This window comes from Salvelinus namaycush, chromosome 26, assembly GCF_016432855.1.
Source record: "Salvelinus namaycush isolate Seneca chromosome 26, SaNama_1.0, whole genome shotgun sequence".
NCBI lineage: Eukaryota > Metazoa > Chordata > Actinopteri > Salmoniformes > Salmonidae > Salvelinus > Salvelinus namaycush.
This window is the reverse complement of record NC_052332.1, coordinates 25904272-25923377: the sequence shown is the minus strand read 5'-3', so window position 1 is coordinate 25923377 and position 19106 is coordinate 25904272. Positions and strand designations below refer to the sequence as shown.

The 19106-nt window shown below is 43.0% G+C and overlaps 2 protein-coding genes across 2 annotated transcripts; both read left to right on the top strand.

Moving 5' to 3' along the window:
* The first annotated feature begins 687 nt into the window (after nt 1-687).
* On the top strand, nt 688-1661 carry LOC120020914 (RING finger protein 208-like). The gene has a single exon (XM_038964535.1). The coding sequence runs from the start codon at nt 843-845 to the stop codon at nt 1659-1661; it is 819 nt and encodes a 272-aa protein (XP_038820463.1). The 5' UTR covers nt 688-842.
* Nucleotides 1662-13522: 11861 nt separating this feature from the next.
* LOC120021018 (protein FAM166B-like) lies at nt 13523-15953 on the top strand. The gene is made up of 6 exons (XM_038964677.1): nt 13523-13587; nt 14215-14438; nt 14536-14684; nt 15228-15360; nt 15491-15703; nt 15856-15953. The coding sequence occupies exons 1-6, from the start codon at nt 13523-13525 to the stop codon at nt 15951-15953; spliced, it is 882 nt and encodes a 293-aa protein (XP_038820605.1).
* The last annotated feature ends 3153 nt before the right edge of the window (nt 15954-19106 follow it).

Here is a 19106-nt window from a genome sequence, read left to right as displayed (position 1 = left end):
TAACTCCGCCTTATGAGACCCCAACCAAGGGGGCCAAAGGTCACAAAACCATATTCAACCAAAAGCACACAGCAGAGAGAGGAAGAGAGGAGGTTCCAGTCTGAGTGTATACAGGTTGTTCACACATACATTCACACACTAGGCTGTGGTTTCAGCAGCAACCACCTAGAAACAAGCCAGCCCCAAGCCCTGTTTGCGTCAGTTTCCCCTGACAAGCCACAGGATGCTGTGTGAGACAATACAGACTGAACTACTACTGAACAGCCCCTGCTGCTTGAGCTCTCCATTTTGAGAGAGTAGAATTCTTCACAACCCTGTAATGTTATGTGAGCATCTATATATTATGTACATATAAGATTATTTATTGGTGTTATCACTGAAAACATATCATTTGTGCTGATGTGTTGAGACCTGTCTGTTGTTCAGCTGCTATTGTGGTTGAATATTCAGCACATATCTTTATTGTATATCTAAGACTGCACAAAGTAGTTTTAAGCGGACTAACTACCAGGCTCGGACTGTTATCCCTGTCTATCAGTAGTGTTATTAGAGGACAGTGTTTCTGTCTAATAGGGATGTCTTCTTCACTGCTCCAGGTTTGAGGACTCTGGCTTTAGTCCTCAGTCCTTCTGTCCCACATAAAGACTCAGGGTAACAGCACAACAGACGTGGGAACAATGGACAGAATCATACGTCCCCACGTCCCCTCTAATGGCTGACTTTGACACCCCCAGGTCACTTCAGAGCCCCGACTTACTCCCAGCTCAAGCCAGGGGCATCGCCCGCTAAACCAGCCACAGCACCCCCTCTTAAAAAAAGACACAGACACCCAAATACGCTTAATGTCCATGTCCTGCCTCAGGCGACAGCCTGTGACCATCCCCATGGATACCGTCAAGATTATCCAGTCAGAGAAGTTCCCCCGGGAATGCCCGGTGCCTGTCACCCAACCTCGCTTCGCCCCTCCCCTGCGGGTGGCATGGGACGGAGGGGGAGAGGGAGAGATCATAGTCAATCAGGCGTGCAGTGACCTAGCCCTGGACATGACCTGCAGGGATCTTGCAATGGAGGTGACCTGCACTGACCTGGCCCCTACCAGACCCATGGTCTCATCTCCCCCAGCCCCCATGGGCCGCAGGGAGAGCTACCTGGCCCAGCGCAAAGCCAGCGCCGCAGAGATCTGCTACCATCAGTTCCACTACAAGATGGAGGACGTCATAGTCAACCAGTACGTGCTGCGTTCTTCTTCAACGTCCTCCTCCACCTCCTCTTCCTCCTCGGGTCCCGTGATGCCCTGTGAACCCCTAGACTGCCCCACCTGCGGCCACACCTACAACTTTACTGGCAAGCGCCCTCGCATCCTCTCTTGCCTACACTCGGTGTGTGAGGAGTGCCTGCAGATCCTCTACGAGTCCTGCCCCAAGTACAAGTTCATCTCGTGCCCCACGTGCAGGCGTGAGACGGTGCTGTTCACAGACTATGGGCTGGCTGCCTTGGCCATCAACACCAGCATCTTGAGCCGGCTGCCCTCTGACCCCAACGGCCCGGTGCAGTGGGGAGGGGAGGCCGACCGGAGTTGCTACCAGACGGTGCGCCAGTACTGCCAGTCAGCCTGCACCTGCCAGATCGCCAACCCCCTGTCCTCCTGTGGCATCATGTAGAGACCTAGGCAGGGGCCAAACTGGTATGACTTAACCCTGCCCTGCCTCTTCTATTCCACCTACCCTTCTCCTCTCTCTCTCGCATACATACAACCCCACACAGATGTATCTCTAGATTTAATATTACAGATGGATGCTGTCTGGGTCAAATGGATCGTGAAGGACACCGCTTGCAGACGAAAGCAGGGAAATGGCAAATAAATGTATTTTATGTATGAACTGTAAATCCTATTCCCCCTCTCTTGTTCGGATGTGTTTGTGTTTGACATCTCTTTACATGGGAATGCTATAGGGGAGGCCTATCCCCTCAACCGAGGTAAATAAAGAATAAACAAATTATAAAAAATAAAAAAAACACATTGCTGTTTGTTCTGAACTGGCTATGGATGTTCAGTCATTTAGACAGGATGATAAAAAGTCGATAGGTTGATGATTTAATATGTTTCTACATTTCTTTAAAGTCACACCATCTCTCTGCCTTGTGGTGCAGGGAGTAAAATCCCTATAGCTCAGTTCATCTGAATAACTCCTCTACATGGGATTAACAATGTACTGTTTACTGTCAACAATAAGCGGTACATTGTTAATCATCTGTATTTATATTTGTATTTATTATGGATCCCCATTAGCTACTCTTCCTGTGTTCCAGCAAAATTAAGGCAGATATACAATTTTAAAAACATTACAATACATTCATTACAGAATTCACAACACACTAAGTGTGCCCTCAAGCCCATACTCCACTACCGCATATCTACAACACAAAATCCATGTGTTTGTGTGTCTAGTGCGTATGTATGCATGTGTCTGTGCCTATGTTTGTGTTGCTTCAGAGTCCCTGCTGTTCCATAAGGTGTATTTTTATCTGTTTTTAAAATCTGATTCTACTGATTGCATCAGTTACCTGATGTGGAATAGAGTTCCATGTAGTCATGGCTCTATGTAGTAATCTGCACCTCCCATAGTCTGTTCTGGACTTGGGGATTGTGAAGAGACCTCTGGTGGCAGGTCTTGTGCGGTATGCATGGGTGTGTGAGCTGTGTGCTAGTCATTTAAACAGACACCTCGGTGCTTTCAACATGTCTATACCTCTCACAAATACAAGTAGTGATAAAGTCAATCTCTCCTCTACTTTGAGATTGACATGCATATTATTGTTTGCTCTCTGTGTACATCCAAGGGCCAGCCGTGCAGCCCTGTTCTGAGCCAATTGCAATTTTCCTAAGCCCCTCTTTGTGGCAGCTGACCACAGGTGCGACACAACTAGAGCCTGTAGGACCTGCCTTGTTGATAGTTCTGTTAAGAAGGTAGAGCAACACTTTATTATGGACAGACTTCTCCCCATCTTAGCTACTGTTGTATCAATATGTTTAGACCATGACAGTTTACAATCCAGCGTTACTCCAAGCAGTTTAGTTACCTCAACTTGCTCAATTTCCACATTATTTATTACAATATTTAGTTGAGGTTTAGGGTTTAGGGTTTAGTGAATGATTTGTCCCAAATACAATGCTTTTAGTTTTTTTTAAATATTTAGGACTAACTTATTCCTTGCCACCCATTCTGAAACTAACTGCAGCCAGTGGCATGTCTTTAGTAAAGATTGAAAAAAGTAAGGGGCCTAGACAGCTGCCCTGGGGAAAGGGAAAGAGGGATACCTAGTCAGTTGTACAACTGAATTCCTTCAACAAAAAACTCCTGATTCTACCTGGATTATGTTGGAGAGGCTTCCATTAAATAACACCCTCTGTGTTCTGTTAGACAGGTAACTCTTTATCCACAATATAGCAGGGGGTGTAAAGCCATAACACATGCATTTTTCCAGCAGCAGAATATGATCGAAAATGTCAAAAGCCGCACTGAAGTCTAACAAAACAGCTCCCACAATCTTTTTATCATCAATATTTATCTGGTTTTATCTGGTCAAACACAATTTTTTACAAAACTTTACTAAGGGTTGGTAACAGGCTGATTGGGGGCTTTACTATTCTTAGGTAGAGGAATGACTTTCGCTTCCCTCCAGGGCACACACGTTCTAGTAGGCTTAAATTGAAGACATGGCAAATAGGAGTGTCAATATCGTCCGCTATTATCCTCAGTAATTTTCCATCAAAGTTGTCAGACCGAAGTGGCTTGTCATTGTTGATAAACAACAATATTTTTTTCAACTCTTCCAAAAACTTTACGAATTTCAAAATTACAATTATTGTTAATTTTGCTAATCTTGCCAATGAAAAAAATCAAAGTAGTTTGCAATATCAGTCGGTTTTGTAATGAATGAGCCATCTGATTCAATGAATGATGGAGCTGAGTTTGCCTTTTTCACCACAACTTCATTGAAGGTGCACCAAAGCTTTTTACTATCATTCTTTATGTCATTTATCTTTGTTTCATAGTGTAGTTTCATCTTTTTATTCAGTTTTGTCAAATTATTTCTCAATTTTCAGTACGTTTGCCAATCGGTTGTGCAGCCAGACTTACTTACCATTCCTTTGGCTTCATCCCTCTCAAACATACACATTTTCAACTCCTCATCAATCCATGGGGATTTAACCGTTTTTACAGTCATTTTCTTAATGGGTGCATCCTTATTAGTAACTGGGATAAGCAATTTCATTAATGTGTCAAGTGCAACGTCTGTTTGCTCCTCATTACACACCACGGACCAACATATATTCTTTACATCAGCAACATATGAATCACAACAAAACTTCTTGTATGACCTCTTATACACTATATTAGGACCAGCCTTGGGAACTTTGGTTTTCCTAGATATGGCTACTATATCACTATATCCGATGGATCTGGATACTGCTTTCAAGCACATTTCTGCAGCATTAGTAAAGATGTGATCAATACATGTTTGATAATTTCATTCCTGTGCTGTTTGTAACTACCCTGGTAGGTTGACTGATAACCTGAACCAGGTTGCAGGCACTGGTTACAGTTTGAAGCTTTTTCTTGAGTGGGCAGCTTGATTAAAGCCAGTCAATTTTTTATTCACCCAGAAAATGTATGTCTATGTTGATATCACATACATTATCAGGCATTCCACACATGTTATCCAGAAACTGACTGTTCACACTTGGTTGTCTATAGTAGCTTCCCACAAGAATGGGCTTTAGGTGAGGCAGATGAACCTGTAGCCATATTCCTAAAAGCAGTATTTAACATGATATCCTCTCTAATCTTTACAGGAATGTGGTTCTGAATATAAACAGAAACACCTCCACCACTGGCAGTTGTCTTTTCTGTAAATGTTATAACCTTGTATTGCTACCACTGTATCATCAAAGGTACTGTCTAAGTGAGTTTTAGAAATAGTCAGAATATGAATGTCATCTGTTACTAGCAAGTCATTAACTTCATGAACCTTATTTCTTAAGCTATATACAGTACCAGTCAAAAGTTTGGACACAGTCACTCATTCAATGGTTTTACTTTATTTGTACTATTTTCTACAATGTAGAATATTAGTGAAGACATCAAAACTATTAAATAACACATATGGAATCATGTAGTAACCACAAAAGTGTAAACAAATCAAAATAGATTTTAGATTCTTCAAAGGAGCCACCCTTTGCCTTGATGGCAGCTTTGCACACTCTTGACAATCTCTCAACCAGCTTCACCTGGAATGCTTTTCCAACAGTCTTGAAGGGTTCCCTCATATGCTGAGCACTTATACTGCTTTTCCTTCACTCTGCGGTCCAACTCATCCCAAGCCATCTCAATTGGGTTGAGGTCGGGGGATTGTGGAGGCCAGGTCATCTGATGCAGCACTCCATCTTCTTGGTCAAATAGCCCTTACACAGCCTGGAGGTGTGTTGGGTCATTGTCCTGTTGAAAAACAAATGATAGTCCCACTAAGCGCATACCAGATGGAGTGGCGTATCACTGCAGAATGCTGTGGTAGCCATGCTGTTTAATTGTGCCTTGAATTCTAAATCAATCACTGACAGTGTCACCAGCAAAGCACCCCCACACCATCACATCTCCTCCATGCTTCACGGTGGGAACCACACATGCAGAGATCATCCATTCACCTACTCTGCGCCTCACAAAGACACGGCGGTCGGAACCAAAAATCGCAAAATTGGACTCATCAGACCAAAAGACAGTTTTTCACGAGTCTATTGTCCATTGTTCATGTATCTGGGCCAAGCAAGTCTCTTATTATTATTGGTGTCCTTTAGTAGTGATTTCTTTGCAGCAATTCAACCATGAAGGCCTGATTCACACAGTCTCCTCTGAACAGTTGATGTTGAGAGGTGTCTGTTACTTGAACTCTGAAGCATTTATTTGGGCTGCATATTCTGAGACTGGTAACTCTAATGAACTTATCCTCTGCAGCAGAGGTAACTCTGGGTCTTCCTTTCCTATGGCTGTCCTCTTGAGAGCCAGTTTCATCATAGCGCTTGATGGTTTTTGCGACTGCACTTGAAGAAACTTTCAAAGTTCTAGACTGACCTTCATGGCTTAAAGTAATGATGGACTGACATTTTTCTTTGCTTATTTGAGCTGTTCTTGTCATAATATGGGCTTGGTCTTTTACCAAATAGGGCTATCTTCTGTATACCACCTCTACCTTGTCACAACACAACTGATTGGCTCAAATGCATGAAGGAAAGAAATTCCACAAATTAACTTCTAACAAGGCACACCTGTTAATTGAAATACATTCCAGGTGACTACCTCATGAAGCTGGTTGAGAGAATGCCAAGAGTGTACTACATGATTTCATATGTGTTATTTCATAGTTTTGATGTCTTCACTATTATTCTACAATGTAGAATATAGTAAAAATAAAGAAAAACCCTTTAATGAGGTGTGTCCAAACTTTTGACTGGTACTGTATGTTCACGTTAGGTGTTTTGAGCACTTTTCTGGGATGCTTGATTGTTTTCATTGCTCTACTGGGAAGCTTAGTAGACGTAGATATTCTCATGTTAGTTATGTTAGATCAGGGTGAGCTGTACACAGTGGACTTCCTACTAGGGCACACCACCTCAGTGCTAACAGCATAAGTCTGGTTCATCGACATGATTGCTGCATACAATAGCTGTAGGATCAGCAGATGCATTCAGGGCAGTTAGAGGGACATAAATTAGGTTACTTACATTGGTAGACACAATGCCCCTGGCATAATATACATTTGCTAAAGCATTATGATGTCTCAGCGACACATTGGTGTGGATTAACTGAGCTGGGTTTGGGTCATTGATAAGTCATTGTCTCAACGCAGCCTTATAGTGCTGTGAAAGGATCCAGGAACCCAAATTATTTGGGTGGATCCCATCCTCCTTATAAAATGTGTTTTGTTTCCAAAAGGTATCGAAATTGTCAACCAAATTTGTAGGAGTAATTGTTATGATGAACTGGTTATACATTTTCCCACACAGTTGTTTGGCGTGCTGATGACCTGTCTCAGTTACTGTAAATAAATTGGTCCTTTTCTTGTGGAAGAAAACCAGCTTTTCCTGGAAGACTGATGAAGTGCAATTGGGGTAGTCATGGAGTGGAAATCCAATAAGAGGAGCACAAATTCGATCATGGCTTCAATCAAGATTGTGTAAGGATGAAGAAATCTCTGTTATGGTTACATGGTTACATTCATAAATGTCTCATGAATAAAAAAAATGGGTCTAGATATTGCTTGTTGCAGGGGCATAGGCATGGGTGAGCCTGGCTGGACACAGGCAGGGAGCCAGGCCCTGCTAGGCTCACCCAATCAGATTGAGCAAAAACAAATACATTATTATTACAAAAATACTCCTCAGCAGGTAACTTTTAGATGACTTTCCCCTTGAAAAAGAGGTGCAGGTTTAGCTGGCTAGCACACTTGACTTTGATGCTGGCCCATCCAGCAGAAATCACTCAGTTCTGCCTAAATGACAAGACTCGTCCCATTATATGTCAACCTGCAAATTAAGAGGCATTATAATAATACAAAAATGTATATTACCAATTTAACAGCTATTGCAGGATAAATCAAAGTTAGCACTTACATAGCAGGCCATAAATGGATGTTGCATTTTACTTTATGGGTTGGTTATGTGGGCTTCTTCTAACCCATTGGTTTCTACTACAGATAATGAATCGCATTAGGCTATAATTTACTTGTTTTATTTGTACAGAGTCTGTCAAATTTCCAGTCATTCCAATTAATTGTACACCCCTTGATCTTCAAAAATAGGAAACGGCAGATTTTTTAATGGAATATCTACATAGGCGTACAGAGGCCCATTATCAGCAACCATCACTCCTGTGTTTCAATGGCACGTTGTGTTAGCTAATCCAAGTTGATCACTTTAAAAGGCTAATTGATCGTTGGAAAACCCTTTTGCAATTATGTTAGCACAGCTGAAAACTGTTGTTCTGATTAAAGAAGCAATAAAACTGGCCTTCTTTAGACTAGTTGAATATCTGGAGCATCAGCACTTGTGGGTTCGATTATAGGCTCAAAATGGCCAGAAACAAAGAACTTTCTTCTGAAACTTGTCAGTCTATTCCTGTTCTGAGAAATGAAGGCTATTCCATGCAAGAAATTGCCAAGAAACTGAAGATCTCGTACAACGCTGTGTACTACTCCCTTCACAGAACAGCGCAAACTGGCTCTAATCAAAATAGAAAGAGGAGTGGGAGGCCCCGGTGCACAACTGAGGAAGAGGACAAGTACAGTACATTAGAGTGTCTAGTTTGAGAAACAGACGCTTCACAAGTCCTCAACTGGCAGCTTCATTAAATAGTACCCGCAAAACACCAGTCTCAACGTCAATAGTGAAGGGGCGACTCCGGGATGCTGGCCTTCTAGGCAGAGTTCCTCTGTCCAGTGTCTCTGTCCAGTGTCTGTGCTCATCTTAATCTTTTCTTTTTACTGGCCAGTCTGAGATATAGCTTTTTCTTTGCAACTCTGCCTAGAAGGCCAGCATCCCGGAGTCACCTATTCACTGTTGACAATGAGACTGGTGTTTTATATATATATATATATATATATGCACACACACACACATAAATATACACACACACACATATATACACACACACACACACACACATTATATATATATACATATATACACACACACACATATACATACTCATTCATATATTATTATATTTCATTTATTCTTACTCTAACTACTGAAGACACGTATTATTTTTGTTTCCTGAAAAGACTATATAAACCAAAAGTGAAAAATAAACATCCTGTTGCAGACGTGGGGATACCGACAGACATGGACAAGTGGTGAAATATATATACTGTACATTGCACTGGCATTACTTAATTTAAAACATTATATAATCATATCCTATGGCTAATGTACTTGATGGACATCAACGATACATAAAAACACATTGGTTATTGGCTGCATAAACTTGCAATATAAAAATATATATGGTACCTGAGTATAAATAACTATACATGTAGCAGGAGACAATAAACACCAATATCCATAAATTGAGATGACTAAATAGATTGGCGTCCTGTGAATACACAGCTTTGTGGAAAAAGTGTTACAGTATGTATCCTCCTTCTCCAAGTCTTAACAGAGGAATGTTACTTAGAACCAATGAATGTAATGTTGGAATATTCTGCTCTTCTCATTCTGGCACAGTTTTCCTTCTCCTGAAAAGCTGTCTCAACCGACGCCCGCTAGCCTTCTCCACGGATGAATGAATCTGTTGGCTTTATGTGGAAGAAAAATCCTCCACCAGAACTATTAAAGATTGCACGGATGGAATATGTAAGTCTTAAAACATAATTCCTCAATGCACAGTGAGCCTATGAGTGATTGTAAACAGAGGCCATATGGGATGGGTCCAAGTGAATTTTCATGAACAGATGCCTAGGCTAAGTATGTGCACTTCCCAGCTCCTCTGAGCACACTGTGCATTATTTATGCAACAGTGAATCATTCCCATTTGGCTGCCACGTTAGAGCAGCCATGGATATTTTTTCATAAGAGCATCACATAGCATGACACCACACACACTTTCCTCCAGGTGTCGCTGTCGTCTCACCTGGTTTTCTCTGTGGTCTCCCTCAGAGAGCCAATCTTCAGCTTCCAGGTCTTAATCCTACTTCCCTGCTCTTTCTTTCCTACTTCTTCTTTCTCCTGGAGAGACACATAGATAGTTGTCAATATAGACATATATACAGACTCATGCAAAAAATATTTACACATAGGCACAAGCATACTTTCACACAGACATACTCTACACACACAAATACGAAAATACAGCTTAATTATTTGTGTCTATTTGAGTGTGTACAATTTGAGCAAGTGTGTGTGCAAGTGTGTCCATGCATACCTGCATGCTTGTGTGCATGAGTATGCGTGCACGCATGCATACGCGTGTGTGTGCGTACATGCATGAGTTTAGTTTACATAATTTTACCTGCTTTTTGTCATCCTTGGGCTGTTCAAGCAGGTCCTCTATACTCAGGTACCGCCGTCCAGACTCTTACTTCACCTTTCCTAAAACACACACAATTCACAACACTCAGTTACAACCCAAATAACCAATGATGACTCAGTATTTCCCAGTGTACACTGTGGGAAGTAAAATTGGAGGATCACTCACTCAGATATCCCATCATGAGTCTTGTGTCCGATGCTGACCTCCGTCGAAAATGCTGATGCACGTTACTATTATTTTTAAATGATTGGCAGGGTAAGTCCTCAACATAATCTTTAGCATTAAGTCGTCTTTCATTGGCAGAGCGGCCACCCTCCTCAGCAGCCTTGCAGTCACACTGGCTGTGTTGTGAATTCTATACAGATAGAAACAGCAGGTCAAATGTTGATTAATAATGACCTGTTATGCTGACTGTGTCAATTCTCACAGCAAATCAACTCAAATACTGACTTATTAGAAGCTTTATCCACATGATTCTCTATTTAGACTCTACATGACCTTTGGATAATAACATTACAAAAGAGGAATCCTTGGGGCGGAAGACTAACAATTTGTATAAGGATTCAAAATGATCTTGGCCAAAATCTTTAAATAAAGGATATATTTAAATAAAGGACCCAATGGGACTGCCCTCGCTTCCCATCTGACACAGAACTGTGACGGACAACACAGCAGACTGCTCAACACAACACCCTCATAATCAATCTGCCTAGGCAGCACTGCACCAGGTTGGCTCCATTCCACTCATGCCAGTGGCTGACTGCTCACCTGGACAGACTGGTTCACAGTATGACACACTACAATATGAACAATAACAACCCACAGGCATCAAAGGGATTCAGACAATGTAATTAAGTGTCTGTCTGTCTAGCTCTGTGTCTGTTTGTGTGTGTTGCAACTGTAAACTGTGATAAAGGGTAAAGGCTCATTTACACCTCCCTGACTTTCCTTCAGTCTACTGTAAAAACAGACATGGAACATAAAAATGTATGGACGATACACGGCTTGAAAATGACAATGGACTTCCGTCCGGCATATTGCGTAATATTTTTTGGCGTAATAACATGTCGGTACAATCCAATTTGAATGTTTGTTCAATACATTTGTGAATAATATGTCAAATGACTACTGAAGATGTCCTATGTACAAAGAAACTGCCAAACAATCAGCTGGTTGAGATTTGGGGAAAAACTTGGCACTATTGATCACTCTGTCTCAAACTAGATTGCTTTGAAGGAAAACAGTCAGAGAATCATAAGATTGAAGTAAACAACTCCTTTCAATGTACACCCACCTCTGTGTCTGTCTGAGGAGGCAGAGTGTTGTGCTGTGGGGAGAGGCCTCCTCTGTGTTGCAGCAGCTCTGTTGAGGCCTGTTCATCCACAACTGACAGACTGACTGTCCTCCTCAGACCAGCACTCCCTGACCTGTGACCTGCCCTCTGGTTATGGGTCACTGAGTGTGTTGAGGGTAGTGAAGCCATGTGACACTGCCGTCGTGACACGCGTTTCTGTTTCCATGCCTCAGGACCTGCCGCCTGCCACTTGTGTCTGTCCTCCGCAGTGCCTGCTCCACTTTTCGGTGTATGACCACAGCCAGCTCCCTGTGCCCCTGAGCCCTGGTCCTGAGGCAGAGCAACAGGGAGGAAGAGGAGCAGAAGGATGGCAGAGAGAGGACAGGAGAGCATGGAGGAGAGGTAGAGGGGAGTCCATCCTCGTCCCTGATTGAAGTTGAGACAGGATCAATAGCTGTATTACACATGGACACAGACGGAGGGGAGGAAGGGAGAGAAGCCTCAGAGCTGGTTATTAGAGCTGGGCTTAGAGAAGCCCACACAGTCTGAAGTGAGTTTGTGATATAGAATTTGAAACATCCCTGAAGTTCCGCCTATATCCTCATGACATGCCTCGTCATCTATCATCCATCCTGTCACAGCGGTGATGCTGCATGCATGTGGAGGGCTGCGTGGGCACGGCTGTTCCCTGGCATATCTCTGTGGTCTGTGTCTGGGAACTATGACTCCCTCTCACCTGAGACCACATCTCCTCCCACCAAACACCATCAAACTCAGGTATGACAGAAACAAGTCATGACAAAGCCAAAGTGATAGCAACACTATGTGTCAGTCCCACATACTGACTGTGGGGCTTCTCAACCAGTTAGCTGCTGATGAACCATCCATGTTTTTCCTGAAAAATAAGATGATACTTGTTATGACATTTACAATAATACCTTATACAGTACATGCCAAACCTCTTGTGTGTGAGTGGGTAGGTGTGACATACTGTACACTGTAAAAAAAAAAAAAGTTCAACTTTTCAGTAAGTGTTACCTGAACTTAGCTCCAACATGAGAAAATGTAGACAAATTCAGTCAACTTAAAATAATGTTTTTGCTCAAATTGTCTCATATGTTCATTCAACTAGAAATTATTATTTGGGCAACTTACCTAAGAAAAGGCTGTGGAACTAGTTAAACACACAGTGCTTTTAACATTAGGTTTGTACATAGTCTACAACTCCAGAGGCTGTGTCCTATCTGAGCCGCTTAAGCATAGCCTCATAGTCTATCACTTATTTTAAATTAGGATTTTCACTATTATTTGTTTTGTGTCAGTGTTTTGTGTCAGTGTACTGTAAACAATGATGTGAAATGCAATTTTCACTTTGGAATATGATGTTAAAAAAGAGGAGTACAAATGAGAAGTTCGACCTTTTTAGCTGTTACTATTTTATTCTACACAAGGAAATATCCCAGCCAATGCTGCAATGCTGCTGTAATTCACCAGGTGTCGCTATAGACCAGTATACTTTCATGCCACAAACTTGATAACCTTTCAGATATCTAATTTTATTTCAAAATTAATAATTAATTCATAATTTCATGTATTTATCTATTTTCCTATAGGCAAATGTAAGATCTGATAATTAAAAGTGGGTGAAACATGTAAGATGGCTAAAAAAACAAAACCAGGAGGGTTTGTGTAAAAAAAACAAAAAAACACCTGGCTATAGTATCGAATAAGAAAAAATATATAAAATAAGCCTATTGAATATGTGAAATAACTATTAGGAAGGATAGACTGGTTTGTTAAGTCAAATGACACTTGACACCTGTTTGACCATAAGGTGCATGGGAATGTGTGAGGGCGGTGCGTATTTGCCACTGCGGAATGAAGCAACAAGCTGTAGCCTACAGTACAGTACACAACAACAACAAGCTTTAAAATGTTGGGGGAAAAAGGCGAGCAGATGATCTTCACAATGGCAACAATGAAATGACGGAATAATGGATCCTTGACCTGGTCTAGACGTTGACGACATATCTCTGCGCACAGTCCACATCCTGACAACCATCCGCAAACACTACAAAGTGCGTTACTGTCAGCCCCCCGGCCCCAGATCTCGAGTCCGGTTCTGAGGTACAGTACGGTCAACATGGAGGAATTCCCCCCAAAATTCAGTAAGGTGCTGGTGACACCTGATCCGCACTACATACCGGGGTAGGTAATTCACACTGCTGCTTTGCTTTTGTATTTTAGCAAATCAATTAAATTTGCGAATTAAATTAAATTAATTAAATACTCTAATTAGATGTGTGCAATATTAAGCTTTATTTGTATTACATACATGGTGTGCTATGTATAGGGAAATTACTGCATTCTAGCCTTTTCAATTATGCATTAATGAGTAGGCTATTCGTGCGTAATTCCATAGATTTTATGCTTGCGCATACGTTTTTACTTGATTATTTCGCGCTTTCTCTCATTACACATAACATACATTCGGCCTACTATAGGCCTAAGGAATTAACATAGACATTTTCACAAACCTACACGAAATGTCCTTGAGGAAGAAAGAGCAAGTCAGTGCCCTAGGCCATCACCCATGGCAACGGTACCCAGGAAGGTTCAACTCAGAGTCTGAACTTGCTGACATGAAGGAACACAACACAGCTCAAACTAACTACCTGAGCTCCATAGTCACCTTTCATTGCAATAAAGCCCGACTTTGATATGGACATGGTAATAGGTTTCAATTATTTATACTACTGTCAACATGACAGAGAATAAATCCAAAAAGCCTTGTTTAAAATCTAGTCAGATACCTCACCACCTCTCTGTCCTCAGGTATGCAGGTTACTGCCCCCAGCTGAAGTACCACCTGGGGACGACCTACGGCCAGCTGACCGCCAAGTTGCTGTCCTCTCCGGAGGTGTCACGCTCGCGTCGCCTGGTCCTCCACACGGGCTGCTTCCCCTCCACAGAGACAGACACGGGCCCACGGGACGAGATCTGGAGGAGCCACCATGGAGAACGCAGGAATCTGGAGAGGATGATACCGGGCTACACTGGTAAACACACCGTTGCTCAGCTTTCATATATTAAGCAGAACTCCTTCTCTTCTGTAAAGTACGTTTTGCATTGTGTTGACTCTGGTGTCTTTTACAGGCTTTGTTCCCAAAAGCCAGAACTACTTCTCCCGTACGTATGCCGAGACGTGTCGCGAGGCCCTGTCTGAGTTTGACCGGGACCAGCAGAGGGTTCGCCTGGCATCAGCAATACCGCTTGTCAGAAACAACACCATCTCAGAGTTTAAAGTAACATGCTCTAATCTCTCTCTCTCACTTATGCATGCATGCTCGCCCCACCCACACACACAGGGTCATCCCTGTTTAATAATCCATGCTGAGATCCTGTGTCAGTGTCATGTATAACTCACTGTCCGTCTAAACGAGGCCAGGTGCACAACCTGGAGACCACTCCAATCATAGACCACCCACAGATTCAGATCAGTAATGGGCTAGATTCAATTAGATTGACATTCATATAGCGTTGTTTTGGTGGTGTCGGAGGTGGAACTGCGTTAGAGCTGTCAAATCCACAAGGGGCTCATTGCATTACTTTATCGCAGACACTGCCATTGGATGCAACGAAACCACACCGACTATAATCCAACAAATCCCATGCACCCGCAGAAGTTGATTGAATGATAAAAAATGTCACAATACCATGGGAGAAAATCTCCTTTCATAATCAAAGGTCTATAGTCTGGGATAGGGCCGTGGGTAGGAGCCAGAAGCTTGAATACCTTCTCTGTCTCAACCATAGTGTCTGTCTGTCATTCTATCTATCCCCTCCAGCCTCGGAGACTGAGCACCCCTCTGACGGCCATCTCTAAAGAGCCAGCCCCCTACAAGACCATGGACCCCTGGAAGCCCAAAGGCTCTCCGTACTTCATGGCAGACAGCAGTCCACACAAGTACTTCATCTCAGGTAGGTACAGTATGCCAGAGGTACCATTTGAAATACCTCATGTGATAGTGTTTGCTTTAGTGTGCAGCACAATCAACTGTATAGGAGTCCCTTTGTATTGACTAGATCTTCCATTTGGGCATGTATTCAGGTTTCACAGGGTACGTGCCCAAATCTCGCTTCTTGATTGGGACGGGCTACCCCATCACCACCAACAAGGCTCTGGTTCAGTTTGGGAAGGAGATGAGGAGGGACCCCACCTTCCTGAAACTCCCTGGGGAGGAATCAGGAGCCCTGCCCCCCATCCCCACTGTCTACCCCTCCCACCGGGGACTTCTGCCCTCCTACACCGGCCATGTTCCAGGTGGGCCTTAACTTCTTCAAAACACTACAGTACCAAGCCTCACACACAGCTCTGAAATCTCCATATCTACCATCTTGATTATTATAATTGATCATATTATATTATCACATCAAGATCAAATCTTAATCAAGTCACCGTCAATCTGCCCACAGGATACAAGTTCAGGTACGGCCAGACCTTTGAGAAGCTTACCCACAATGCCCTGGGGCTGAGCGGCACTCAGAGGAAGATTGAGGCCAGAGCCCAGTAATGGAGGAACCATTCACCAGACAATCACAAGGACCAGGGTAGAGAACTGAGTGACAAATCCAAGGACTTTGAAATAACAGCGTCTGTGAAAAAGCAAAACTTTGGTCTGTGGACTATGTACATCCCAGGGTGAAAAATAATAATGGCCCAATTTTCTTTGTATGAGCAGAACATTTAGCAATATAATTTATTTTACAAGTGAATGTGGAGTACAAGTCACAAGATAACTTATTGATTTATCTTTATTTGCAAAGGTTGATTGTCACAGGGAATTTACACTCAGAGGGTACATTCTTCTAAGGTTGTAGGGTAAGGACAGTTAGGTTGGGGAGGAAAGATGAGAGGGGTTTGATAAACTCACTTTCACATTATTGCAGAGGTTATAATAACCAAGTCATTCCTGTCACGCCATTTCAAACTTCATTTTTCTCCTTAGCTTAGTAGTACTGGCCTATCAAAACAGTGTACACCTGAAACACACCATGATAGCTTAATATTGTGCAAACACACTCAATTTGGAGACTAACAGTTCCACAAATCTAAAATTTGATTACCTAAATATTTACAAAACTCCACTTCTCTATCATAAAAAACAATATATTAGGACATTGATGTAGGTAGAAGAACCACACAAAGTAGTAGGATTAAATCAGCACCTAATGACTCCTTGAACATACATATATATTTTTTTACACATGCACAGAAATCTTACTATGCTAGTCTGGATTACCTCACAAACATGTATTGACTTTGTCTAGTTGAATATGAAGGCAACCTAATTTTGGAAGATAAGCCACTGTACAAGGCTGCTGAGTGGCATAATATTTGGCACTAGTTAACATGGCTAGTAAAGATTGCCTTTCTGCATTTTTTTGTTGACATTCCATTCGCACATAGAATAGACAGGGCATAGGGGTTGGAAGGTAGAGGACAGATTGATACTATTAGGAGAATAGGATGCTACTGTATGGTATGCATGCAGTTCCATTAAATACTAATTGGTTTCTTATGGAGAGTCTGGAATGGTCCACAAGGCTTTCAGATCCTAAGGCAAGACTGTAGCATAGGTGGAGCCTCTCATTGACCACAGTTTGATTGACAGGTGCACAGGGAGAATCTATTCCATGAATCCCAATTCATGACAGATGAACAGAAGCACAATATAACTAAACATCGGAGAGTTGTTATTGCCTTAAAATGACATTTGGGTAAATGTATCACCCATGCTCAGACAGTAACAAATGGTCTACTGTGCTTTTCTGATCAGTGTGAGTGTGTTCTAGCTGAGGTGTCTGTGTGTAACACTTTGCACTATAAGACTGACTCAGGATCATGCAGTTGACATTTTTGGTAGTGTATCTTTTCTTCTCCCTGCCCCTCTACATTGTGGTCCTGGGCCACTAGGTCTATGTTTGGTGTTTCCGGTCAGGCTGTTTCCCTGACCAGACTGTATGGGCCAACAGGCCCAGCTGAGAGCTGTCCAACTGCAGCCACTGTGAAGGTCTCCTGTAAGACAAGAGAAATACAGTTATTAAGGAGCAACTGTAATAACAACATAGGAACAGGTTAGCCATAGTTCAGTCATAAATGTTGACCTTTTCTGGGTCTGTGTCCCATTGGGGTTTTGGGGTGCCCTCTGTTTCCTGGCGGGGTGGTCCCTTCCTGATCCAAAGAGCTTGGCCCAGCGTAGCCCACCCTGGGAAGGGCTATCATCCTGTGGGTCTGCCGTCATCCTGGGGGTCTCCGGACCCCTTCCCTCCCTCCTGCCCTCCTGTGAAGTCTCCTCTTCTCTCCTCCCCTCCATCCCCTGCTGAGGCTCAGGGTGGATGACATGATTGTAAATCTGTCCACATTCCACCCTCTCCGCATGGGAAGGTTGTCTCTGCCAACACCCTGGAATAGCGGCTGACCACAGGCTCCTGCTAGACTCACCTACAGGCCTCACCCTCTTCTCCTGACCCATGGCCTTTGAAACCTGGGAGGACCCCTGAAGATGCTGTACCAGCTGGTGTGGGTCACCTGTTGGCCTGCTGTTCTCCCTGGGTCCATCCATAGAGCTATATGCCCCCTGTCTGTCTTCTCTGTCTCCTTTCAACAGGGGACAACTGGTCATGAGAAAAGTGGAGCATGGTGGAGCTTGTTCCTCAGAGCAGAGCTGTCTGTTGTGTAGCAGGCGGGGCTCCAGCAGCAGGTTGAGATCAAAGGGTAACATGGAGAGAGGCTGCAGCAGGAGGAGGAGCTCCTGGAACAGAGGTTGACACTGCCCCTGCGACATGGCGAGGAAACCCCATGGATGGTAGTGAGCTTTCACCACCTCTGGGGAGAGGAGAGTTTGAAAGCGTATGAGAGAGGGAAGTTTCAATAACATAATTTTTTCTAATAACAATTTGGAGAAAAGGAAAAAATAGCCTGTCCTTTAATCTAAACACCTTTTTGGTTGTAGAGGTGATTCAGCCAGAATTCCAAGGTCCTCAGGCTAAAAGAGATAATATAAGTCCTTCATTTTACAATCATAACATTTCATAAATCAATACACAACATTAGTACACAATGTGATATTATACTAAAAAAGACCATCGGAGACTTGACAGGGACTCACTTGAGCAGGCCCATGATGAAGGCTCGTAGTTTCATAGAGTGGCTGGTCAGCAGGGAGCACTGCCTCACCTTGGACAGCAAGCTGTGGAGCACCCGGGTGGTAGGGCCTGAGACAGGAACAGAGACCATCAAACTACAACCCCCATGAGCAACTATAGCCATAGCATCATCAGCATCAAACCTACCACAACCCCCCACACCCCACATAATCATTATCATCACCACCATGCATTTCTGACCTGTGTGAGTGGAGGCCTCCACCACGTTCCAGGCGTGGTTGCGTCGCTGACCGATGATTAGGTCCAGTTTGTGGTCCCTGAGACCATCCTGCAGAATGTTCTGGATGGTGGGACACATATGCTCCAGAACAAGACCACCAATGGTGGTACCTAGCCACATCTGGAGAGAGTGGTACATTATCATATCATGATCAATATTTACACCGTAATACTAAAATAATAACATATCTTTATGGGGGTTGATTCATCCTATCAGGACTACTGTCAGTTTTTGTGATTTGTCCGGTTATTCTAGTTCCTTTCAGATTGCTTTTAGC

Bases quoted from the DNA above. Each gene is read 5' to 3' on its own strand.
- LOC120021018 (XM_038964677.1), top strand. From the start codon at position 13,523: ATGGAGGAATTCCCCCCAAAATTCAGTAAGGTGCTGGTGACACCTGAT. The intron at 13,588-14,214 runs GTAGGTAATTCA...CTCTGTCCTCAG, and splicing joins GATCCGCACTACATACCGGG to GTATGCAGGTTACTGCCCCC. The intron at 14,439-14,535 runs GTAAACACACCG...TGTCTTTTACAG, and splicing joins GATGATACCGGGCTACACTG to GCTTTGTTCCCAAAAGCCAG.
- LOC120020914 (XM_038964535.1), top strand. From the start codon at position 843: ATGTCCATGTCCTGCCTCAGGCGACAGCCTGTGACCATCCCCATGGAT.